The sequence below is a fragment of the Castanea sativa genome, chromosome 8, assembly GCF_040712315.1.
Source record: "Castanea sativa cultivar Marrone di Chiusa Pesio chromosome 8, ASM4071231v1".
Lineage (NCBI taxonomy): Eukaryota > Viridiplantae > Streptophyta > Magnoliopsida > Fagales > Fagaceae > Castanea > Castanea sativa.
Window position 1 is genome coordinate 20589911 of NC_134020.1, and position 26540 is coordinate 20616450.

Genomic DNA, 26540 nt, shown 5'->3' on the forward strand with positions numbered 1-26540 from the left:
AGCACCATCATTAGCCCAAAAAAAAAGTTTAAATTTGTTTACAAGCTACTTGATTAACTTATTCTTTTCAATACATAGTAAATACCATGAATAAAAAATTTTACTCATTCACAAATTTATGCAAATAATTAATAACTAAATTATAGTTGAAATTATATTATTTAAGTTAATTAGATTAAATAATTTTCATTTATGAACTTATAAAAATCAAATATAACTTTTTTTATGAAATGAAGTATGGCTATAAATTAAAAATAATAATTTGATCAATTGCACATCTAGATAAGGAATTTTTTTTCTTTTTTGGGAGGGGGTAGAAAAAGGAAGGAGTGTTATTAAAAGATAAAGGGAACAGTCAAAATTAACCGATCCAAGTACCTTTTATTTTGAAGTAGGATCCAAATAAATTTCAAAAACATCTAGATTTAATCAAATAAAATAAAAAACTACTTCAATAGTCAGAACAAGATAAAGTTTTTCTTAAAGATGTGAAGAGTGAGAGGTGGAATTTCAATCACAAATAAGAGGCATCACAAAGGAGAACGAAGTAAACTAAGAGGTCTTCAATCTAGTTGTATCCTTGTTTGGTTAAAGCATTGACACAACAATTAGCTTCATGAAATATATGATTCAATTTAAAATGATCAAACTTGTTCAATAGTGTTGGGAAATTTAGACCCCAATTGATAGAATTAACAAGTTTTAAACTCTGATTGTTAATTAGATTTATTATGAATAAAACTTATTAAAACAAACAAACATCAATATCATGTCAAATATAAGTGCAGCGGAAAAGTAAATAAGACAAGAAATGATGACTCAGGAAAACCAATGAAACAAACTAGTTTCACAATAAAAAACTTGGGGGAAAACCTTCCCGAAAAGCAATCCACTATAATAAAGAGAAGTTTCAAATCTAGTACAAAACCTTTGTCCCTAGACTATACAATCCCCGTAGATGAACTTACAGCAAAAACCTTCTACCACTTCAGAACCTCTGAACTCTTCAATTTATGAACGCCACCATTTTGATGCAGGGATCTCAGTACGTGACTCACTCCTTTGCACGAATCTCAATACGTGACTCACTCACCAACTTGAGGAAGAAGAATGTTGGCTGCAAAGTTCTTCACTTTATTAACAATGAAAATCAAGAAGCACTTGGTTACAAAACCCTACGATGTACAAACACAGCACCTTCTTCAAGAACTAGGGCAAAACTAGATTTCTGGTCACACTTGTGGAATTATGCTCTTGTGCAATTGTGCTCTCAACTATGTTACCAGATACGGCCCTTAAAATAATCTTTATATATGTCTAGAGTTATGAGAAAAGAAGTCCCAAAGACATATTCAAGGATTGGAGTCAAAACAGATCTGAAATTCTGTTTTTCATAAACCTAGATAGATGCCTATCTGTCGAGCTACTGTCGAGCCACGAGCTTCAACAACTCCACAGATCTCGATAGATGTTAGCTGTCAAGCTTTAATGAACAACACTTTCTTAGCTTGAATCTTGGATAGATTTGCATGGCTTCAATACTTGGACTTGAACTCTTGTTCTTTGAAGTATTAAACACATTCTAGATCTACCTAAATACAAGCAAAGTGCGTTTTGTCAAATGATTAACCAATTACATAAAATATGTCCTTAATAAACAGGTCCTTACCATCACACAGAAGTAGGGTTGGCTTAACACAATTTGAGGACTAAGGTGAAAATTTAATTGGGCCTTTTTATATTTAAGTATTACTTAAATAATATTTAATTTTTTTCAACACAATTTGAGGTCTAAGGTAAAATTTTAATTGGGCCTTTTTATATTTAAGTATTACTTAAATAATATCTAATTTATTAACAATCAATTTAATATATATTTTCACCCATTATTCTTACTTTTAATATGACTAATCCACTTGAGTGATACTAGGGATATTACAAATTTTACTACATAAACTTTACAAACTAAAATATCACCAATCAGAAAAAATTGATTCAAACATTTGTTTATTATATTGTTTAAATGGCACCAATAATATTCTTGTCATATCTTTGTAAGCATTTTGTAGTAAAATTTATAGTAACTTTAGCATTTTCTATTCACTTAATAGTGATTTGGTTGGATTTCTATTAATGTATAATTTAATAATTTGGTAGGTTTTCTAGGCCTAGGTCGGCTCAACATAGAAGCAACAATGTTCTATTAATAGGGGACTTAGATTTAACTACACCTACAACAACTTTTGTACCAAGTTATATTTCAATGACCATATTTTTATCTATACACACACACACACACACACACACACATATATATATATATAATATTATATGTACTGAAATTGAGCTTTATAAGTCACAAATTTGTTCACGTATGCATTATTACGTTTGAATTTGACTCATTTAATTAGCCCATTCTCTAAATAAACAAATATAATCAAATTTGTCTCACAAATCAAGCCTAAGTTATTTATAAATATTTTGATTAATTTGCAACCCAACTTGCAACTTCTTTTTCCATGATAATATTGACCTCCTCAAATCTCCCTCTGCTCTTCAGTATGAATACATCAACTTAATTCAGTTAACTTCACTAGTAACTAATTTTTGTTTTCTTGTGTGCGTTTGGCCAACCCTGCTTGCAACTCTGTTTTCCTTGCCAATACTAACCTTCACATCTCCCTTTCCTCTCTAGAGCAAATACTTTTTTTATTTTTTAATAAACCGAAGCCTTCGTTAAAAAAAAAGAGAACTAAGTAACAAAAAAACAATCAACCCTACAAACAGCAATAGGCCAATAGCACAAGGGAGATTGAACTTTTTACAAGAAACATGGCATGAGTTGCAGCATTTCAAACTCTACTAGTCCAGCAGAAATTACAACTCAAAAAACTCTTAATAATTCCTAAGGTAATTGACCAGTCCTACTTAGGGTCCGTTTGAATACAGCTTATTATGCTAAAAACTGAAATCATTGTAACAAAATAATTTTTAAATTTGTAAATAGTACCGTGGGACCTATTTTTAATATTTTTTTCTGAATAAAGTGATAGTGGGTCCTATGAACAATGCATGTACAATGCACAATGTCTCCTGCACAGTGTAATCCACGTGCATGAACAGTGCGGGTTATTATTCATTTACGCGTTTCAACTGTCACTTCTCAGCGTTTATTTTGTTTTACTGTAGCATGGGTTCCAGCGTTAATAAAACACAAACGGGAGGAGAAAACGCAATCCAAACGCTCACTTAGTTTCCTTTATAGCTCATAGAAACTATAGAGACAAAACAGATTTTTGCATATTCCTCCACAATAATTCGCGCCCATTTTTTCTTAAGAGCAATTTGAAGAGCCCATAAAATAGCTACAGCCTCAACTTATAAGGCATCTCTAGCTACTACAGCTAAAGTGGAAAACTCATGAGTGATTGTAGCATCCACATTCAAAATGATCCAGCCTATTGCAGGGGGGGCCCATTGCTTCACATCACCGGCTACGATGCCTGGCTTTTCACTTGTCATTGCAAATACAATTTCTTAGAACCTATGGTCAATGTTGCTAGCAATAACAACAATGTTAGCTTGGCTACCATTGTGAAGAATTTTATTTCTCTAGTTCCAAATAGCATCCAAGGTGAAAGCCATATACAAAGGCAATCTGAGAGTTTCTTCTTTGTTGTGTTATTGTCCATGCAACCAATGTTTTAAAGGTTCTGTCACCATCTTGATGATGTCTTCACATGAGTTTATAGGAGCATAATCTGATCTTAAACCCCACCTTCCAACAAGCTAAATTGTCTTGGCAGAAGCGCATTTAAAGAATAATTGAGAACAAGACTCCAAAGCACTTTCACATCGAGGACAGAGAGTAACATTGGATCCTAATCTCAACATCAGATTTTCTTTGGTTGGTAGAGAATTTGAACCAATTCTCTATAGCAGCATCTTTTTGCCAAGGAACAATAAGTAGAATTGAGTTGGGAGTGTCCTCTTGGTCTACTCTATATGCAAATATCACAGAAAATGCACCTTTAGAGACCTTCACCCAAATTAATTCATCAGGTTTTGGGCTCAAAGGGATTGGAATCCTCAAAATGGCTTGAACAAATTCAAGCCCAAACAACTCTCAAAGCACGGTTCTAATCCAGCAGTGTAATTCATGGTTTATGAGAATTGAAACCATTAGTTATTTCTGGAGCGTACCTATACTATTAGATTTTGGCTTGAACTCAGTTAACCATGGTACCCAAGGGTCCAACCAAACATTTATGGACGCCCTATCACCAACCAAATAGCAAGCACCTTTGTCTTTCTGTCTCACTCAATCCAACGGAAGGACGAATTCAAAACGAAAGAGGAAAGGGTGAAAGGGGAAGAAGGCCCTCGCAGATGAGGCGGATAGGCTAGGATCAGAGGAGAAAAAGGGCTATTAATGGAGAGATCAGAGCTTTTGATTTTTCTATGGCTTTCCAAATTGGTGAAACTTTTTTAGGAGGGTCTTTTCTCAGCCAATCACTTCTCACCTTATATTTACATTTTAGAACACTCATGCAAAAGTTGTTCCTTTTGGAAATCACCATCCATGCCAATTTGGAAACTAGAGCTTTATTCATTGCCTTGGATTTCTTGAATCCCAAATTGAGTAATTTTTAGATATGGAGAATGGTGCTCCCTCCTCTCACATTCATGATAGGGTCCGCTCATTAAATTCATGATGGGGTCCACCATGAATGTGAGAGGAGGGAGTACCATTTCACAATACTTCGGGACTACCTAAGAATTTTCCTCTCAAACTACCCTTACTTTTTTGTTGGCATAATTTGTCCCTGGCTCTCCATGCTAGGTACCTTCCATTAAGATTTTTCAACTTCCACCGAAATCTTCTAGTCAGAGCATCCATATTATCACAAATTTTTGTAAGAATATCAAAAGTAGTCATGGCGTATGTTGGAATAGCTTGAGCTACTAATTTTATCAAGGTGCACCTATCGGCCCAAGATAGGGTTTTGCTTCTCTAACCCCTTAATCTTGTCTTAAGTCTACCTTGTAGATACTTGAAGTCTCTTATAGGTGCTTTAGACATGAACAAAAAGAGCTACAAGGTATACTATGTCTTTTTTTTTAGAGATTTCATTTGCATAGTTTGTTTAATGATTTTACCAATTTGTGTTTGGGTGGCTTTGGAGAAAAATATTCCAAATTTTCCCGTTTATAATTTGGCCTAACTATTTGTAGTAATTGTCCAAGCATTCACTAATCGCTAGAGCATCTTTCGTACAAGCTTTTGAGTATAATAATATCATCTGCATACATTACACGAGTAATAACGGGGCCCCCAATATTGGCCTTCACCCCACTAATGCTTTTTTGTCCCCCCAAACTCCTCTTCTAACATTGTAGACAATAATTCTTGTAGTGTAAATACATTATCAATGCTGCATCTCCATTTATTGTAGTTAACTTCACTAGTAAAAAGTTTTGTTTCCTAGTGTAAAATTGGCTAACTTGTTTTTAGCCATTAAGTTATTTGCTTAAAGACAAGGCAAAAAGTGACTTTAAGTTAATTAATCAGTTTATTTACTTTTTGAAGGGATCAGTTTATTTACTTAAAATGAGCCCATTTGCTTAAAAATTACTTTATGTCTTGCCTTCAACTCTTTAAGCAAATGAACTGATCAAAAGCACACAAATGCTTTTGAAACGCAGAAATTGTGAAGAGAACAAACTGTCCCTTGTCCAACTTTTCATTGCTCTAGGACTAGGTGGGATTTGGAAAAATCAATAGTCTCCGTTAAACTTAATCCTTATCCAAAATTTATTAGGTTTAATCTTTGCACATTAATTTTTAATAATTAAAACCCTGTTCCTTATAGGGAAAGATATTTGAACCTTATTCTGGCCTGAATAGGCTTAGCCTAACATATTACTGCATATAACTATATATTATTAATGTCATTATTAGTACATACTAGTAGATACATTTTTTTTTTTTATAGGAGTAGATACATTATTATATTGCAGCTAAGCAAACAAAGATAACGTTACTTGTATTGTATATAGTGGATAAGGGACAACATTGTCTTTTCACGATAAAGCCGTGAATTTGCAAAACCAAGGGGCCGCGCCAGCAGGTTTTGGCTTTCACTTTAAGGGCGGCTTCCCATTATCCTACTTTTAAACTTTCAAACCTCCAATCAAATCTTCCCACCTTGCCCATATTCCTTTGGCCCTTCACACCTTGGTGGTTGGCTCCTCCAATCACAACCTTTTGGCGCAAGATCATTGTTTATTCCACGTGTGAGAGGTCTACGTAGCACTCCATCCCATCCAACTCTTGGAGTATGGTTGGTGACCTGGGCGGTGTCGTACCATTGTTTAAGTATTAATATTTAGTTCTGAGTGTTATAAAAATATGTGTTAAAAATATTATTATTATTTAAATATTAAAAATTGTTATTTAAACAACAGTATCAAACATTACTTGATTTTTCATTTTCTCACAAATTTAATCACTAGCATAAAGTTTCGAACCAAGTATTTCATGAAATCACTAAACAAATTTTTTGAGATTTTTTTAAAATAATTTAATAGTTTAAAAATTAGTAAAATTTTATTTTATTTTTATAATATAATAATCATAACACCGGAGGGTTTTGGACACACCAATAAATTTCAAACCAATTATTAGTAAAATTTTAAAAAAAAATTGGAGAAGAAATACATTAAATTATACATTTGTCAAATTGTCAATTAGCCTTATCTAATGTATTTTGATAACTATTATTATCCACACCCAAAAATAAATACTCATTTAACTGAAAGTTACTAGTATTCCTAAATAAAGCTAGTCAAATTGTCAACCAAAACACCAACTCAATAACCGGATCCAAAATTTAATAGTTAATTTAAGACGAGTGATCCTATCAAAAATAATAATAATAAATAAAAGACACTCGAGGGTAAATTTGTAATTTAAAAAGAATCCCTCTCCTAGTAGTGATTTATTATAAATAAGTGAGTAGTAAAAGAGAATGAAGTGTCCTGGTTTTGTTTTTACGAGGAGAGAAGGGATTCATCAAAAACTGCGAGTGTATCTTTCTCTGATTTTAAGGTGGTTCCGTTTCTATTTTTCTGTTTGTTGGATGGGAATTTTTTTCCGGGAAAATATAATCGGCCATGGGAAAGTCTTCGTTCAGGGATTCTCTGAAAGCGCTTGAAGCTGATATTCAGCACGCCAATACTCTGTAACTCTCTCTCCCTCTCTCTCTCTCTGATATGAATTTTCAGATTCTTCACATCAAAAATTGAACTCTTACGTTTGACGTTTAAATTTATAGCGCTTTTTAGTCCTCTGAACTGAGCTCCCTTTGTATAAGATTTCTCAATTTGTTTTTCTTGAATAGTCTTTGATTTCCATTCAAAAGTTTGTGTTTTTTTCTTTTTTCTTTTTTTAAATATTAGCTCTATTTATGTGATAGCATTCTTGAGCATGAAATTCCTAGGCCTTTTATGTATTTATTTATTTATAAATTATATTTTAAAATTTTAATTTTCTAGAATATTTAATTCCTTTAAAATGAATTGAATGTATTAAGTATTATACATGCTTGTGAGTTAGACGTGGGCACCAGTTAAGGAATTTGATCTGTTTATTTAATTCCTTTAAAATAAATTTATTCACAATGATGAACGAACCCATTGTTTTGATTGACCAATTTGTGGGCCCTCCTTGAAACTTAAATATTTTGCCTATAGACACGCTCAACCAGAGTAAACCCATTAGTATATTGTACTAAATGATAATATATTTTTTTGGCTTTTATAATCTATGAAATGAGAACAAGACAAGGCTGCTCAAGTAGCATCCTTTTGATGGACCACTGCGTTTTTGCCTTTAGGTAACTAAAGAGTACAGTTGACAACCTGAGTAGAAAGTAAAAAATTATTGTGAATGGATTTTACACGTGTATGATGACTGGTGAATTGGGTGGATAATCTTCTTTAACATTGCAATGTGGCTATTGAATTGTGATTCTTTTATTAGTCTTTGATCTTAAACTTTATTTGAAGTAGAAGATATATATTTGCCACATGGAAAGGGAGATTTTGTCATCATGAGAAGAATGATATTTTTGGGGACTTTCCCTTTTTGCACTTTATGGACAATTTGGAGAGAGAGAGAGAGAAAGAGAGGAATATTATTACCTTAAATAATACTGAGCAGACTAGGAAGTAGGGATTCATTGATAAGTTTTTTATTACCCTCTTTATATGAAATTTACAGTGTCATTCTTTTTTGGATTCCATTGCTTTTACGGATTTTCAAATGTAACTTCATGTGAGGATATATTGTAATGATCCTATGTATGTTTGACATGGAATTTATGAAGAACCTGAAAATTTATTGACTGAGTGTAATCGTTTCAGACCATGATGGCACATATTTCCATTCTTTAAAAATAAAATAAAAAGGAACATTAAACTAGTTGGGTTATGCACATAAATCCCGGCAAACTCATTGACATTACTACATTCCTATAGATGATGCTAGTCTTTGGACACAGAGTATCATTGCTCTTCATATCATGTATCTTCTGCAGAACTGAATAGCAAAGAGTTCTGTTTGATTGACTGCAAACCCAACTCCTTTAGTCAAAGTTTTGTAATCATGAATTTTGAAATGGCAGAACTAGATTGAAAGATTAGTTGATTGAGCTAAGACGACAATATATATATATATGTAACCTTGTAAAATCTGGTGTTTGCATTTGTGCGTTGTCTTTTCTGTTGTTCTTATCCCATAAATCCTGGGTTATGTCTCCTGTTTCCTAACAGCTTTTTTGTTTATCATTGATATTAATCATCTAATGTTTAAGCTGAAACATAAAGTGGGAATATTCCATATTGTGATTGGAGAAGACTGAAGAGTGGCTACAATGCTAATTTTAATCCAAACCCCCTAACAAAGTCAAATGAAGTTTTCTAAATGGTTCACATGAATTTTGAGATTAACCATTACAATATGGACTGTTGTAATGCTAGCATCTACGATGCTCTAAATGACCTTGGATTCATACTTCTTGTTAGAATGTCAATAGAGTGTCAAGACAGTTTGAATGATTAGGGGCTAATTTCATGTATAATTCAAAGGCTTGTTGTAGCAGCTCCAGGATGGAGTACCATGCTGGAGGCATGAATGAAACAGATACTGCATTTTCGAAACTGTGGTTAGAGCAGATAGATAAATGGCTTTTGCTAAAATATTGATTTTCTGTAATTCTATTAAGAGTTGTTTACAGTAAATTCTACCACTGTCCTGCTTTTACCCAGGTCCAGAACTTTAGCTTGGGTTCATAATGGTCCATTAGGTGTGAGACTCTCCTAGGAATTTGTTGATTTTTTTTAATGTTAGTTGAATATTCAAGCAAACGATCTTCTTCCTCTTTCTCCTTCAAATCATATGCAATATTTCAACACATTCCTTTTCTGTAATTGTTGGTATGGGATAAAGGCTCTCTAGAAATAAACTTTTTTAACATCTTAATTAGTTTGGAGACTGGCTTTGTTGTTTGAGCTAAGTTGTGGAATAAAATGTCTACCGGTTATATTTTTCATGTGTGTGTGTGCTGATTCTATATCACTTTGATTATATGATCATTGCTGTACATTTGTTAATCTTGTGCTTTGCTGCCTTCTTTCCTCTCTTGTTTTTTCAGGGCTTTAGATTTTCCAAGGGAGAATGATGGAGCACGTATGCAGATGAGACTGTCCTACAGTCCAGCGGCTCACCTTTTTCTTTTTCTTGTTCAATGGACTGATTGTCACCTTGCTGGTGTACTTGGTTTGCTTAGAATTCTTATTTATATGGTACGTATCTCTCCTATTAATACTCTTCGATTCTGTTAGTTTCTGCTTTCAGATTTATATGATCTCTCTCTCTCTCTCTCTCTCTCTCTCTCTCTCTCTCGTCCTTGTAATTGTTCTGTGGTTTGATTTGCATCCCATCCCCTTCAACAATGTAGTAATTTTATAATGACTTACTTGTTGGGGTGTGGCAATTTGATGGATTGGTGCAGACCTATGCAGATGGCAAGACCACCATGTCTGTCTATGAAAGGAAAGCAAGTATTAGAGAGTTTTATGGTGAGTGAGATTCAATGAAGGAGAAATAATTATTTTTTGTGGATCAATGTTTAACGTTGCTGCAACTTATCTACAGAGAGAAGAAAAAATAATAATATTATGAGTTGGGTTTTTTTGTTATTTATTTATTTATTTATTTTTAAACAGCGGTGATATTTCCATCTTTCTTGCAACTTCAAAGAGGCGTCACAGATTTGGAGGACCGGAAGCAGAAAGAGACATGTAGTCTCAGATACAAAAAGAAGGATGAGTTGGAAAAAGGAAAACTCTCTGAAATTGACATAGAAAGAGAAGAGGAGTGTGGCATTTGCATGGAGGTGAATAGCAAGGTTGTTTTGCCTAATTGCAACCATTCTTTGTGTTGGAAGTGTTATCGGGATTGGTAAGCTTTCTGTTTTCCTTCTCTGAACACATTATGCATTACATTTAATGATTATGTATATAACCACCGCTTTTAGTGACCAAAACACACACACACAAAGTTAAAATGTAATCATGTGGTGTCCCATTGAAAATTGAAGTTTTTGGCCTTCCTTTGGTCTCTTTCTTGAAAAATTTTATTAGAGAAACTCTGCTACAAAGGTCCAATTTTATTTCCATCCTTCAGGAGACATTCACGACAGCCTGCAAGAACTGAAGTTGTGCCAAATTGGATGAGGCATTAACCTGACCTGGTTCATTATTCGTGTCAAGACTGTTTAAGTCATTTGACACAAACCCATGTAATTCATATAATTAAATGTCATTTTTTATCTAACATAATTTAAAATTTTTAATATGGAATTAAGTTATTACAAGAGTTTTAATAGTTGTCTTGGTAAATTCTTTATTGAAACTCTACAGTCCTTAACCCTTTTACTATAACCAAAGAAGAAGAAAAAACACTCATTCGATTTTACTCTTTTTAGAGCATTCGCATTAATCCATGCAAAATTTACCGTCTATTTCTTGCATAAAACCTTCTTTTTCTGTTTTATACAACCACTTTTTAAAACCATCCACACCAATGTATCTATTCTACACTTTATTTTATTTAAATAATAATTTCTCATTCCTTTTTTATTATTAATTTCATCTACTCTCTATTTATCTCGCCTCTAGCTCTCTCCCTCTCCAATGTCCTCCTCTCAAGTCTCTCTTCTCTAAGCTCTCTCTCATCCCAAACCACAACCAGTCATCATCTCTCTCTTTCTCATTTCTTCCATTCACACAAAGTCACCTTCTCTCTTTCTCTTAAAAATTCACTCATTTCCCCCATATTCTCTCTCTACTCAATTTTCGCCTAACTGATGTGGGAGAATTTTGGGGCCCAATGTGCAAAATTGGCCACTTTCTATATTTTACATTTGATGTGAATGCTCTTATAATGTGTATTTTTAAATTCGGATGAAACTTTATTGTTATTATTACGTCAATCGATATTATCATGAAATTGAATTTGTATGAAACTTATTTGTTTATGACTATTATGATTTATGCGGCGCTTATAAAATTTAAAAAAAAAATGTTAATCATTTTGGTAATTTTTATTTAAATGAATTATCATGATTTACATTCATTTCAACCCAATATATTGTTTATTGAACGGGTCAAAATGGGTCATGTCTATATCAACCCAACATGATCTGTTTATTAAGCATGTTATGTGGTTGTGTTGTGTCAACTTGCTTGTTAAATAGGTCATGTTAGGTTTGAGGGGTTTTGATACAATTATTAAATGAGTTGTGTTTGGGTTGATTCATGTAGTCAAATATGCTATCTTGACAGACCAATAAAACAAATGGTCTCCCCTACCTGTCAATTATATATGAGGAAATTGGAGAAATTCGTATGGGTTAACAATCCATATGATGAATTTGAATTAATTAGGCTCATAACTTGTTTCTGCCTTTACTAACATATCCATATGATGAATTTGAATTTAACTAGGCTCATAACTTGTTTCTGCCTATACTAACATATAGCGGGATCTGATTTCATATGCTTACTGTTTGCCTTAGGCATGGGCGGTCGCAGTCATGTCCCTTCTGTCGAGACAGCCTTAAAAGAGTAAACTCCGGTGACCTTTGGATCTACACAGATAAGTCTGATGTTGTTGATTTATCTTCAATTTTGAAGGAGAATCGTAGGAGGCTGTTCATGTACATAAATAAATTGCCCCTTGTTGTTCCAGATCATGTGTTAGTTCCCTATAATCCTCATGTTAGGTGAGAGCATAGATTTAGGAAACTGTGTATATAATAAACCTGGCTGTACATGTTCTTTTGACAAACATACTGTTTTTCCCCCATTAGGCCATAGTTTTATTGGCTTCAAGCAGGTGATATTGATTCCTAAATTTCTCCTTGTTTTTTTGTTTTTTTGTTTTTTCTAAACTCTCTTAAATTAGTTTTAATTGGGTCTGCTCTTTCACCCATTTATTTCATTGCAAGATCCTTAGCCTCACAAGAAAGCATAGGCAGCAAGATATGAAGCAATGTTCTGGTTTGCTTTACAGGGTTGGTCAGTTGAGGTGCTGGGATTCACTATAATTGGTCAACAGTAGATATGAAATAGAACCCTCACGAACCAGCTGAAATCAACAATACAAACTTGGGTTATTAGTTCAAAAATCCAAGCTTTCACCAGTGAAACTTAGGTTGTTTAGCTCTAATAGCCATCCCATGGTTGTAACTGCCCGGGGATTCCAAAGCCCCCTACAGTTCGAACAAATGACACTTATTGCTGTCAGCAGGAGTGCAGGACTGTTGAACAGCCATGGCTGCTATCATTGTTCTGGGGTCTCCAATTAATTAAGCTATATCATGGACATAGTTGAAAGCTTGTCTCTTGCTCACCCGGTTCGGTTCTATAGCAATTGGGCCATCATGAAGCTTCCTTCTACCAGTTAGTGGCCCATCATGTTGGTCCAAAGTGATGTGAAGTTCACCCTAGGCTACTATTTTCCATTTGTGCTTGGGGCCTGATTTTGGTAGGCCAATCTTCTCAGCCCCTTCCGCCTGTAGACTCTACTCCTTTTTCTTTATCACACTTCACTAGGCCCTTCTATCCAGAGATGGTTTGTGATTTTTCAGCGATCTATTTGGTGAACAATTGTACAGACTTTCTCAATTGTAAAATATAGAATCAATCCATAGCATGGATCAACAATAGTGTGAAAAAAAAAAAAAAGAGTTGGAAAATGACAGAGGGTCAACTCTATTAATTTAAGACTTAACAGTTGTTCAGTAAGCTTTTGAAATTTTCAGGAGAGTTCTTTGAAGAGCAAATTCAAATTCGATGAGACAATTCATGAAGCTCATGACATATCACAAACCTATGAGAATCGAATAAAGATATGTGTAACATACTAACATGCAAATGAAAAATGCCATTTGGTTGGGAATCATCAATTTTGTACACGTATGTAATCTGCATAGAAGCGAGGTTGGTCTTCTTCGTGGTGAGCATAGGCATAGCCTCCATGTGTAGATATGTCAAGGCCGGCAATTTCTTCTTCAGGAGAGATTCTCAAAATCCCAAGCTTGTGTAGGCCATAAAATAGAGGTCCCATTGTCAAACTTACCCAGCCCACAATCACCAAAACCTCTATCGCTTGGGCTCCAATCAAACCCCAGCCTCCACCCATAAAAAGACCAAAGGGCCTCACCACGCCTGATTCGCCTGAATCATATGCTTGAATCACAAATTCTTCTTTAGCGAACAACCCTGTAAATATCAAACCCCAGGCACCACAACCACCATGCAACTGGGTTGCCTCCAATGGGTCATCAAATTTCAGTTTTAAGGCCAAGATATTGAGCCCAATCAAGACCCATGCAGCGACAAACCCGCACACAATAGCAGCCCAGGGCTCAACAACCGAGCAGCCTGATGTGATTGCAACAAACCCACCTAGCAGCCCATTGCAAACATCCAATGCATCCCAATGTCCCACTAGTAATCGTCGGCCGAAAAGGGTTACGAGTCCAGCAGTTGACCCGGCTAATGTGGTAGTGACTGCAGTCCGGCCTACCGCAGTCCAATTACCTTGGCTGGTGTTGGGATAGGCCACAAGAATCTTATCAAATGAGCCCGGATTGAACCCAAACCATCCAAACCACAACAGAAAAGTACCTAGTACCACAAGGGTTGCATTGTGGCCTCTCATTTGTATAGGCTTCCCAAACGCATCAAACCGGCCCACTCTTGGGCCTTCTATGAAAGAGCCCCAAAGCCCAGCAATTCCACCAACCAAATGCACCACCCCACTCCCAGCAAAGTCAATTGCACCTGAACCTAACAACAAGTCACTGGAACTAGGACTGAGCCAACCACTAGATGACCAAACCCAATGAGCCACAATTGGGTACACAAATCCAGTGAGAAAAAATGAGAAAATTAGGTAAGAAGTGAACTGGGTTCTCTCTGCTATTGAGCCACTGGTAATACCAGCAACAGCTATAGCGAAAGCCCATTGGTAAAGAAAGAAGCTGTAGTCATATGAGGTATTGGGGATGTTAAACAAAGCAAAGAAGTTTGTACCAATGAAAGGGTTGGAATTGGAGCCATCACCAAAGGCAAAAGCAAAGCCAAAGAGGTAATAAGAGATGCTACCAACAACCGCATCAACAACATTGGTAAGCATGATGTTCATGGCATTCTTGGCTCGGACTGAGCCAGCACAGAGCATGGCAAAGCCAAGCTGCATTACAAAGACAAGGTAAGCAGAAAAGAGGAGGTAAACGGTGTTGATGGAATCTGTGACACTTTGTTCCCATGAGCCCTCCATGGTTCTTCGGAAGAGAGAGAGAGAGAGAGAGAGAGAGTGTGTGTGTGTGTGTGAGAGAGAGAGAGAGAGAGAGATGGTTGGTGGTGAATGAAAATGGAAGATATAGACTTAGATAGTTGTATGAATGAAAGTGGTGGTTTGAATGGTAGCTGCATTGATCGTGGGGTCGCTTGTTTATGCATGCGTACGTTGTGACTAGTTGTGCATTCTACTTCAATGACTTGTGGTGAAAGGATAGGATTTGGGTGCCAATAGTTTTATACTCTTGGACATAATTAATTACATAACAAAATAGTATTATAATATTCTAGTGCCTTTAGCTTTCAACTGTTTAGTGACATGCGAAAAAAGACACAAAGAAATCAGTGATCTTAGATACACAAAATTTTGTATAATATTTTTCACAACTTATTAAGGTAATCTATTATTTGAGTGTTTATTATAAATATCACTTTTATTTTACTTTTATTCTTAGAAAAATTAATAGAACTTTCATTTTGCACTAATCAATAATCATCATAAAGTATGTTAGCGAAAATTTGTGAAAATTTTTATATCATGAGATTTATTGATAGTGATAAGGCTTGGAATGTGTAAGGTAGAGGAGGGATGAGATCTGCGAGTTATTCTTTTATGCAAATATTATCTTTTATAAGCTGAATACAAATATAGAATCAAGGAACAAGTTGCATATGAATTTAGCGTCCTATTTCTATGACAACACAATATACGTATATATATCATTGTTATTGATTCGGTTCCGTTGCCGAAACGGCCGGAATATTTCGTACCGGCATGCAAAACGGTACCATAATACCCCTGTTCCACCTCGGGTCAAATTTCGGCCTATTTCGGGGTGTTCCGGCCATTCCGGCCAATTTCGGCTGAAACACAAATTTCAGCCAGTACCAGATTTTGGCTGAAAAAAAAAAAAATCATACCTTCTCTTCTTCTTCTTGGTCACGGACCCTTCTGCTTCTTTCTTTTTTTTATTTTTTTTTCCTTCTTCTTCTGGGTATCAGACCCTTCTTCTTGTTCTTTTTTTTCTTCTTCTTTTGGTGGGTTTCGGACCCCCCCTTCTTCTCTTCTTCTCTTTTTGATTTTTTCTTCTGGTGTGTTTCGGTCTTGCTGTGGCTGCCAGTCTGCCTTTGCTTTTTTATTTGTGTGCTGTACAAGTAACGTATTTGACTGTCAGCCTCTTTACTCTCCCTTAAAAGATATGTCCTTTGCTTTAAATTTTTTATTTGTTTAGTTTTTGCCGGCCCACATACTCCTCTTTTGTCACTTGTGTTTTAAATTTTGAATTTTTTCTTTGTATTGTTTTTGTGAGCTCCACGTGAGCAACAATAAAAACAGATGTTTCAGCCTTTACCCTCTTTTACTGTTCCAACCTCCAACAACTAAATATAAGTATTAACATCAATTTTTTTTTCATATTATTACTCTTATTATATTTTATAAATGATTGAACTAATACTTCTTTTTCTTCTTCTTCTTCTTATTATTATTATAATTATTTGGACTTAAAGATTACATATTAGTTGAAATATGTACTTATAACTTCGTTAAAACATTTAATAATTTATATAAGTTTTTATTATTAATAATATATATATATATTTTATTATAAAATAACGTAACTCCGAAACACTCTGAAATAATACATCGAAATAGGCCGATACCGAAATATTTTGTTCCAATAGACAAACTGAAACAGAGTCCGAAACGGTATTCATAACATTGATATATATATATTGTACTACATATTCTATAATTATATTCATCACACCAATATGTGAAGAAGTATTCAAGGACCACTTGCACGTGAATTTATTTGTCCTATTTCTATGATGGCACATTTCGCAAAAAGATTTTATTGAACATTTCTACAATAATCATATTATTCAAGGTCAGGTCCTAGGAAAAAAAAAAAAGGGTTTTAGAGGATTCGTCTAGAACACTTTAAAGATTATCTTTTCCCAGGACACATTGGCCTTTCCATTATTTCCGGCATTTGAGGAAGAGTCGCCTAGTGCCTGATTTGCTGCTGTTGAATCAACTGAAGCCTGGATTAGAATCAAATAAAAATAGTAAAATACTAACAGATATGGACTACATGCCCAATACTTTAAACAAACGTGCTGACGTACAACAACTAATTTGTCAAATATTCTACATGAGAGTATTAATTTATGCACTTTGATTGACAAATTAATGGTGCATTATGATATTCATTTGAGGGATTCGAATCGATTATTTCTAATCCATGTGTGAAAATGTCTGTATTGAGCAATAAAACTCGTACATGTAAATGACAGCTAGCAAATATCCATCGTGGGCATATATATACACATTAAACTGCCCATTTTGCATCCGTATCAGAAATTTCGACTTGACAAGTAGTTGGAGTAAAAAGGTTGACCCAGCTATATAATGCTCTGACGTGTACACAACTGTGTTATAAATAGAAATAGTTGATTCCCATATGCTTTCATGTACCACTCGGTTTATTGGGGAAAGCTTTACTCTAAATAGGTCCGCATCTTTCTGATATGCTAATTATAGTACAAATATACACAGGCAACATTGTAGAAGTGCCGGTGCAAATGTTTATTTACAAATGGCGTTTCTGTTTCTGAAGCCAATTCAATCAGTAGCTTTCGACATGGTGGCCGTGACTTTGCCGATCCCTCAACATAATTCGGCTAGTGAGGGAAGGTCTCATTGTAACAATTGCAGACTCATTAGCTCCAGCTTTAAGAGCAGCCTTCCCTGCTTCCAAGAATCTCTTGACTGCATCCTCTGCATACTGGTTGGCTTCACCCACTGTCATGCTCTTACCAATATCTGGGTAGGCGTTCAGGAGATAGTCACCATTGAGCTGGGATGCAAGCTGGATCATTTCAACTTGAAATTCTGAGAGTCTGGCATCTTCTTTCGGTCCCCATGGCCTCAGTGATCTCTTTACTTCTGGAAGGGTTACTGCATCCAGATACCATGATTGATATTCAACAATCAATTGCAAGAAATTAACTAAAAACTTCAATCATATGCTAAAATAAGAAAGCAAATAACTTCCTCTATCCCAAATTGCTAGTCCCATGTTCCACTTTGAAATGTCCCAAAATATAGTCCTCATTGAAACGTCTTTAATAAATTTTCTCACTTACCATTTACTTTACTTAAAGAGTCAAATACCCTTCTTACTCTGGAATTTAAATTATCATGTGTAGTTTTGGAAACTTGTACATTTTTAACTAAAAAACAATGCACTAAATTTGACTTTGGGACAAAGGTAGCACATATAACCCTCGAATCTAAACCTTGGGTTCTTCAAGTTAAATAAGCATACGAGCAGTAGAAGCAGAGCCAAAATTTGACTTTAGGAGGTAAAATTTATTATAGATGTATTCATATCTGATATCCCCACTAACATGCATAGGTACGTACAAATACGTTGTAAACAAAGACAACAGACACACATTATATCTACAATACTAAAGACTAATCTGGACAATAAAATGTCACTTATGTGAAATGCTAAGTGGCATTTTAACGTTAGAAAACCCATAAAAAGATAGCACATCCATTAAATTGTGTTTATTTCTTAGGGTATTTTTACATATGAATAAGCTGTGTTGTAATTTTTTCAAAGTCCACTTATAATTCTTATGTAATGATTTTTAGTAATTAGATAAAGCACATCTTATGCTTGTTTTTGTTGAACTCATAAAAATATGATTAAATCATAACAATTTTAAATTATTTTTTATAGGTATAACAATTTCAAACCTTATTTTTAATAGGTATAACAATTTTAAACCTTATGGACTTTATTATATAAGTAGTTCTAAATTTTATTATTTACGTACACATTCTTTATGAAATTTAAAGAGTTTAACCTGTTAACACTTTTGAAAAGTATTTTTTTATTCTTTGTTTCTTAATTAAAACTTTCGTTTCTTTATAGTTTCATTTTTTTTTTAATTCTTATTTCTTTGAAACTTTTAAACCTCAAAAACATCGATGGAAGCAAATATTTTCTAAATAATATCTCAACAAAAACATACACAAAACAATGTAGAAAAAAAAGTGAGGAAATTGGGGGGGGATTTTTTGCGAGGCCACAGATATCTACCCCCCTTGGAACAAGCACCAGCCGATATCATTCCAAATCTCCTACTCAGGAGATCATAATTGGACCCGTTTGGTATATGTGTTTAAAAGCTGAAAATTGTTATTTGAAAATATTTGTGGAAATAAGTGTAATGTTATTTAAAAACTGAAAATTGTTGTTTAAAAACACAAACCAAACACCCCCTAATAACTAGTTCCTATCAATAGGTGATTTTGTGGACCACTGACAAAAAATAATCTCCAGATTTAAAAACAGTTCATTACTAGATGGCTCTTAAAAGTCACTGTTAAAGCTACATGCTCAAAGAGGCATAAACTGCCCATGGAGACCTTGAGCTTTCACAGAATGGAGAGGTCCAATGAAAGCATATGGTAGAAAAGAGAATACACAGTTGAATTTCATACTCTTCTCTCAAAATACATCAGACTGTCCTCCCAACCCACATAAAAGAAAAAGAGAAATGAAGAGAACACAGTATTGCCACACAATAATGGCATAGGTACACGTGCTCCCCAAAAAGATAGTAGGTTAATGAAACTTGTCTTTTTTTTACACAAGATTACAGATACTTTAATTTCAAACCACCAATGAATAGTATATGTCTATGGTACTGAATACGAGAAGGGGTAATCCGATTATAGATTCAGGTCAATCTGTAACCCAGAATAGGTAGCAAGAAAGGAAAATTCCAGAATTGTGCCACACAATGGCCCCTTATAATTTTCATATTATGAAGTGTAAAGTGAGAATAGGAGAATCAATAGATCACTAAGAAAATGAAAGTAATTTGTAATGATGAAGGAGAATGGTGCAAACCTGGACAATCATCACGTGGACTATCACGGATGTTAAAATAGCTCTCAAAAGTACCAGCCCATGCATCCCTCTTGGTCAGGAAGTTTGATTCCAGATTGAAAAGCTTCTTCACAGTTGCAGGTATAGAAGAATGTTCAAATTGTGAAGTTGCTGTTGGTCCATCTGGCAAATGAATCACTGCACAAAACAATCAAGAGTCAGTCCGCAGGTGGAAAGGTCTGGGGTCAAACAATGGGTGCTGATATTAATAATTCTTTAAAGTTGACTGCACAACCTATGTTATATAAACAAAATGTACATTCAGAAAACCAGAACTTCTGTAAAATCAAAAATGTGAATAATATAGAAGTTGGAAAAAAAGAGTATCAAAGTCAAAGAGCTGTAGGTTTCATTTTCCAAGCATGACTGAAAGAAACAGTACAGGTCAGTTTAGATAAGGAAGATAAAAAATCCTTTGGGAAGACTGAGCCCAAAGCATTGCAGGTTAATAGATCAGCAATAAATCCCAAAAGTATCAGCAGCAATGGATATTGCTGTTATGAGTAAGAAAATTGAAGACCTTGCAGCTATCAAGGGCATCTTTACATAAACATAAGCACTTATTTGAAATAATATGCAATCTGAAACCAAAATTTGGAACGTTAGCCGATCAAAAATTTACAAAGAAGCCAATATATATAGTTCAAGCGTGTTTCAAACTTTAAAGAGATGACACTAGCCCCAAAATCCCAGCAGACGTAGTTCACCTTTTGGAAAAGCAGGTTGGAGACTAGAGGTAATATGCTAACCTAGTGGTTTGCATCTATTTGACTCGTTACATGGATAAAATAGGAATGTTATTCTCAACTTCTTCATTAGAAAGCACAGATTTCATATCCATTTTAGTTCACAATTTTCTATAAAATGTGTTGTGTGTGAGAGTGTATGTCTGGAGTAGGCTTTATCTAAAGCAAGTTTTGGCCATGAATGACTATGTTTTGGGAAATCTGTAAGCAAAATAGCCAGGTTAGTTAGAAAAAGGATACTACTCAGACCATAAAGGTTATACACACACTCAATTACATAGCAATATCAAGACGTAAGAAAAATTCTCCTCCCTAAGTTCTTCAATCCCCTTCCCAATCAATAATAAGGTACTAGAAAAAGTTTCTTATCACATTAAAACAAAGATATACACCCATCACAAATGTCCAAAGCTGCTAAACCCCAAAAACTTACTGTATCACAATTTTGGTTTTGAATCCTTCAAAGTAGAAAACACACAAAGAAGCATACAAAAAATCAATTAAGCAGTAATAAACAAAACAAAACAAAACAAGCTCTTGGGGAAAATTCATTTTGATACCACAGCAATCACCCCAAGTGTACAACAACATCAAGCAATACCAACCAAAATAAGAAACATAAACAATTTCAAGCAATACCAAACTTGTACCATAATAAGCACATATCCAAATTTGGAACATGAAAAACAGACTCACCAGTACCCTTCTCGACCCACGGCGAGATAAGTATGGTCGGGACCCGAACACCCAAGCGGTCGAACCGGAAGTAAAAGGGGTCACCACCAATGATCCCATCAGGGCTAGGCACACCATAAACGGGTGTAGGCACGTGATCGTAAAAGCCACCATGCTCATCATAGGTAATCAAAATAGCCATCTCGTTCCACTGAGGGCTAGCTCTCAGCGTCTCGTACACCTCCTTCACGAACCTCTGTCCGAGCGCCACGTCATGCGATGGGTGGTCATCATTGGCTGGGAACGCGTCCACATCAAAGTACCTCTGTTCCACCACCGCATAGTTCGGCAGCTTACCCAGCTTGGCGTGCAATTTAAACTTCAAAGAGTAGCTGTGAAACTTAGTCACGTGCTTGAGTTTCCTCAGGCTCGAGAAGAACAAGGTTGCCGGGATGTTTTGGTAATAAATGCCAAAGCTGAGGCCATTTTCGTCGAGCGAGTCGAAGATCGTTTTTTGTGGGAACCCATGGATAAGGTCTTTCCGTACGTTGCTCATAGCTCCGTGTGACGTGGCCGAGTGGACGTAGAATCGGTTCGGCTGAGTCGACGCGGGCACCGAGGCGAACCACCGGTCGAACACGGTGAACTCGTTCGCTAACTCGGTGTAAACCGGTAGGAGCTCCGGTTTGAACCCGCTCATCACGGTTCTCGACATGCCTGGATTCTCGCTCTCCGCTTGCTGAGCGAACCCGTTCATCAACGGCTCTTGGGTCGAATCGTTCGACCCGAATATCTGTTCCCTGATCGCCTGAAACGAGTGACCCGGATCCGAGTCTATGAACAGAGCGTCGTTTGAAACCTTAACTTCTTCCGAGTCCGGGTTCGTTACTACAACCCGGTTCGACTCGTCGCCGTCCAAGCCGTCGATGTCGGGTCGGGTCGCTTTGAGCCAACCGTAGATGTGGTCAAAAGAACGGTTTTCCATGATGATGACGACCAGGGTCTTGATGGGTCCATTGATTTTGTGCTTCTTTTTGAATTCCAAGGACTGGGAAGAAGCTATGAGAAAGAGAAAGAAAAAGAAGCTAAAAGGGACTCGCCGGAAAGCCATTCCGGTGATCGGAAAAGGGAACGAGTTAATGTCGTTGCCTTCTATAGGAATCAAAGGTGGTTGTACTGAAACAAGAAGAGAATCAAGATTTTTGTAACTTTACTTTGTTTCCAATTATGATAGTAACTTTCTCCCGCACGGTATATGCTTTGAGAATAAGGAAATACCCAATATATTTTGCTTTTTTATATATTGATTTTTGGGTTTTTGTGGTTGTGAATTGCGATCGTGTACACTTTGTTTCGTCTTTTGTCTTTTTGTTCTCCCAGAGTCAAAGGTAAAGAAGGAGTCCTAAATAGGACTCAATACTTGGTAGAATCGTTATCATATTCGTAGCATGTACATCTTGAATATGATAGGTTTCATATACATGAATATGATAGCTTTATAGAGAGACAGAGAGAAAGAGAGTTACGGAGAAATAAGGGACAGGTTTTTTTAATTGGGTAAGTGTGTGTAGGCCTTATATTGTTACAGCTGAGCTGATCCATTTTTTCGAATTATCGTTTGCCCGTTTTTTTTGACCTTTTCTGGATTTGTTTTTTCGAAAGGCTGGATTTTTTTCTATTTGATTCTATCATTTCTTTTTCTTTTTTTGGGATGAGATTTGAGAGGAGATTTATCATAATTAATTAAGATTTTGTTTTTTTTCTATAGTTATTATTATTTGCTATATGTAGGGTCTTGGGTTTCGGCCAAGAGCATAGGGTTTTGCCCGAGATCGTGAGTAATCCGAGTTCGAGGAGGAATATCTCTTCGGACAAGCTAAACGCAGATTGAGTATAGATCCTAATGATCAAAGTGGCCTTCCAGGAGGTTTTAATGATAGAGACGAACATCATGAAAGTACAAGAGGGATAAGGATTCAAAAATATCTAAGGAAAAGCTTCTACACCGCATTGAATGCCTTGTAGTTAACTTTCTGACCGCATTTATGTGGAAAAGACCCCTGAACAATGCTACCTTGGCAACCACAACTCACAGAAGGCCAAAAAGGGTGTTTGATGGGACAAGCACTCAAGTGGTGGCTCAAAAAATCAACAAGTGTAGGATTAAGATCATCCAAAAGGAACTATATAATGAAAAAGACCCTTCATGAAAAGGGGATGGAAAAAGGAGAAGAGAAAGCACTGTAGTAATATCAACAACTCCTGTAACCATTGTCATCCAATATATACTAGAACAGAGCTCCTCGGACTGTGCCGAGGACAAACTTTCTCACAAAAATCGGGTTCAATTTTCGTTGGCTCATCATCTAAAACCATATTAACTGTTATCCATGCACTAAAACCTAGCTCTTTGACCCACACTCTACAAATTTATTGTACTGGGTTCACTGGGCCAAGATCCCTTACATTTTTAGGCTTGGTCTGAAAAATCGTGTCCCTACACTATATATTAAGAGGATTTAGAAAATTAGTTTTAGTTTCAAAAAATGTCAAAAATACCACTAATCTAATTAGATAAACTTTATTCTTAAAAAATAAAAAATTTGGTTAAAATTGTAATTCAACAAAATTTTAAAAAAAAACTAGTAGAGAAACTTTTTTCTTAAAAATTATCACTCTTTATTTAAATATACCTCGCACAAATTTGATACAATTTTTTCTTAAAAACTAGCACACACTAAACCCAGCATTTTACTCCATCTCAAATCCTAAATTTTAGTTTCTTAAAAATTCTTTCCTTTGTAACCTCACTAACAATAGATAAATACAAATTGAAAAATTATATTAAAATCAAAATTATAAAAAGAGCCTCATTACACATGCAAAGTGTGTCCGATGAAACTAGTTATTATTATTATTATTATTATTATTATTTGATAGTTTAACATTTTTTTTAGAAGAAAGACAATGCATTTCAATTAAGGGAGGCTGCTAAAATCAGTCTGAAGTATATTAGTACTATCTAATAGGACATCTTCCATTGAGACTAATAAGTTAAGTTTAACCCAAACTAGTAAGTTAGGTTTAACATGATATCATATTATACAAATTGCATAATAACTTATAAGAATTTTAACAGTTTTTAATTAATATATTAATATTGTAAGTGGGTAATCTTGTCAGACCTAAAGTCCTGATGTAAGAGCCGGTTGGACAAAGCATTGGGGTTAAGGTGCACATGAAGGATTACGTATCCGTACGTGTGATGAGGTTAATTGTTGTTGTTATTATTATTATTTGATAATTTAACATTTTTTTAAGAAGAAAGACAATGCATTTCAACTAAGGGAAGCTGAAGTATATTGGTAATATCTTATAGGCCCTCTTCCATTTAGACTAGTAAGTTAAGTTTATCATGATATCATATAATACGAATTGAATACTAATTTATAACTTATAAGAATTTTAACAATTGTTAGTTAATAAATTAATATTGTAAGTGGGTAGTCCTGGCTGATCTTGGGTCTTGTTTAAAGAGCCGGCGGGACAATGCATTGGGCTTAAGGTGCACATGAAGGATTACTCATTTATTAATGAATAGGGATGGCTTATCTTCTTCTTTTTTTAATATTTTGATAGAAAGAGGATTATTTTTTTGTAATAATTGTAGTTCATATTTAGTGTACGTTTGGATAACGCCGAAAATTGAAAGTTTTCAAGCATTCAGCGTTTTTAGTGGGTTTTATGTGCTATTTACGGGACCTGTAAGTACTTTTTTCAGTAAAAAAAAAATAAAAAAAAAAAACTTTAGAACTGGGTCTCACAGTACTATTCCCACATTTAAAAATTATTTTACTACAGTGTTTTCAATTTTCAGTAATAAGTAGTATCCAAACAGATCCTTAATATGCATTTGACTCCAGCTTAAAAAATCAGCTTATTTTACTATTTAGCTTATTTTTGCTACTATTTATGGGCCCACTGCAATTTTTGGTACTATTTATAAGTCTCACTATACTATTTTAGCTAATTTTTACCTTTATCTATAGTATTTTTATAAAAAAAATTCAATTTCAATAAAATAAGCGAATCTTAATCAGACCCTAAGAGTCCATGTGGCATAAAATTCCATACATGGTTATTAATTTATGGGAAATGTTAACAAGCGCGGTGCGCTGCTTGTTAAGATTTTCCTATATAAGTCTCACTTAATAAAAATGACAAAAAATATTAAAAGAGTTGTCAAAAATGATAAATAAAAAAAAATATTGCTAAAAAATTGTCAAAAATAACAAAAAGCTGGAAAAAAAAATTGTTATTAACCGACACCAACCCTTAATGTATTATTATACTCAAAAGGTGGGCAGGTATAATGTATCATATCATATGTGAGTCGGGCATTATTGTATGTCAAGCTCAGGCACGTACAAGACAAGTTAATGTAGTTTTACATTCAGCAAAAAAGATAAAAATAATTATGTAGTCTTACTATTATCATTATTATATAAAAAAAAATGTAGTCGTACTCAAAAAAATTATACGTGTAGGAATTATTAATCAAAGAATAGTTGGGATTTTAAGAATGTTATACATAAAATCATCTTAACAACTCTAATAAATTTTAGTTTAAATTACATAGTTGGTCTTTTATGCCATATATCAATTTGGTCATTAACTTTTCAATTGTATCAGTTTGGTCTTAACCTTTTACTTCAGTGTCAATTTGGTCACTGTCGCTATTTTTTGATTGAAAAAAATTTAATGTGTCAAACAGAATAATAAAAAATGATTTTCTTTACCACATCAATTGTCTTTTCTTTTTTTTTGAGAAACACACATATGTGTGTTGTGTTTCTCAAAAAAAAAAATATACTCAATGTTGTTGACAACATCAATTGTCAACTATACTAATCCGTCAGATAAAAAATATAAAAAATAAAAAACTCAAATTTCTATTCCCAAGTGAGTTCAAAGGTTTGGGAAAATTTTAAAATTCTTATCTCTCTCTCTCTCTCTCTCTCTCTTATCCCCACACTTGGATGACTACATTGAGGTGTTCACTTAGCTGTTGGGAATTCGCATTAGGCCTACTCAGTGTTTATCTTACTATGCCCGCATCTGAGTTGTATTATCATTTTTTAGATGGGATTTTGATAAGGTTAGCGTATTTGCATGTGGGTCTGATTTGGTTTATTTTTTATGAGGGCTGTAT

General features: G+C 34.7%; 3 protein-coding genes across 3 annotated transcripts; 1 reads left to right on the plus strand and 2 right to left on the minus strand.

Annotated features, from left to right (window-relative positions):
* Positions 1-7031: 7031 nt before the first annotated feature.
* LOC142606824 (E3 ubiquitin-protein ligase AIRP2) lies at positions 7032-12481 on the plus strand. The gene is made up of 5 exons (XM_075778176.1): positions 7032-7244; positions 9717-9867; positions 10077-10143; positions 10291-10525; positions 12144-12481. Exons 1-5 carry the CDS (start codon positions 7177-7179, stop codon positions 12352-12354), a joined length of 732 nt encoding a protein of 243 aa, XP_075634291.1. The 5' UTR covers positions 7032-7176; the 3' UTR covers positions 12355-12481.
* Positions 12482-13317: 836 nt separating this feature from the next.
* LOC142606823 (ammonium transporter 1 member 3-like) lies at positions 13318-15046 on the minus strand. The gene has a single exon (XM_075778175.1). The coding sequence runs from the start codon at positions 14912-14914 to the stop codon at positions 13532-13534; it is 1383 nt and encodes a 460-aa protein (XP_075634290.1). The 5' UTR covers positions 14915-15046; the 3' UTR covers positions 13318-13531.
* Positions 15047-17317: 2271 nt separating this feature from the next.
* On the minus strand, positions 17318-22706 carry LOC142607251 (non-specific phospholipase C1). Its single transcript, XM_075778674.1, has 3 exons — positions 21350-22706; positions 19869-20045; positions 17318-17896 (listed from the first exon to the last, which is right to left on the minus strand). The coding sequence occupies exons 1-3, from the start codon at positions 22437-22439 to the stop codon at positions 17565-17567; spliced, it is 1599 nt and encodes a 532-aa protein (XP_075634789.1). The 5' UTR covers positions 22440-22706; the 3' UTR covers positions 17318-17564.
* Positions 22707-26540: the final 3834 nt, after the last annotated feature.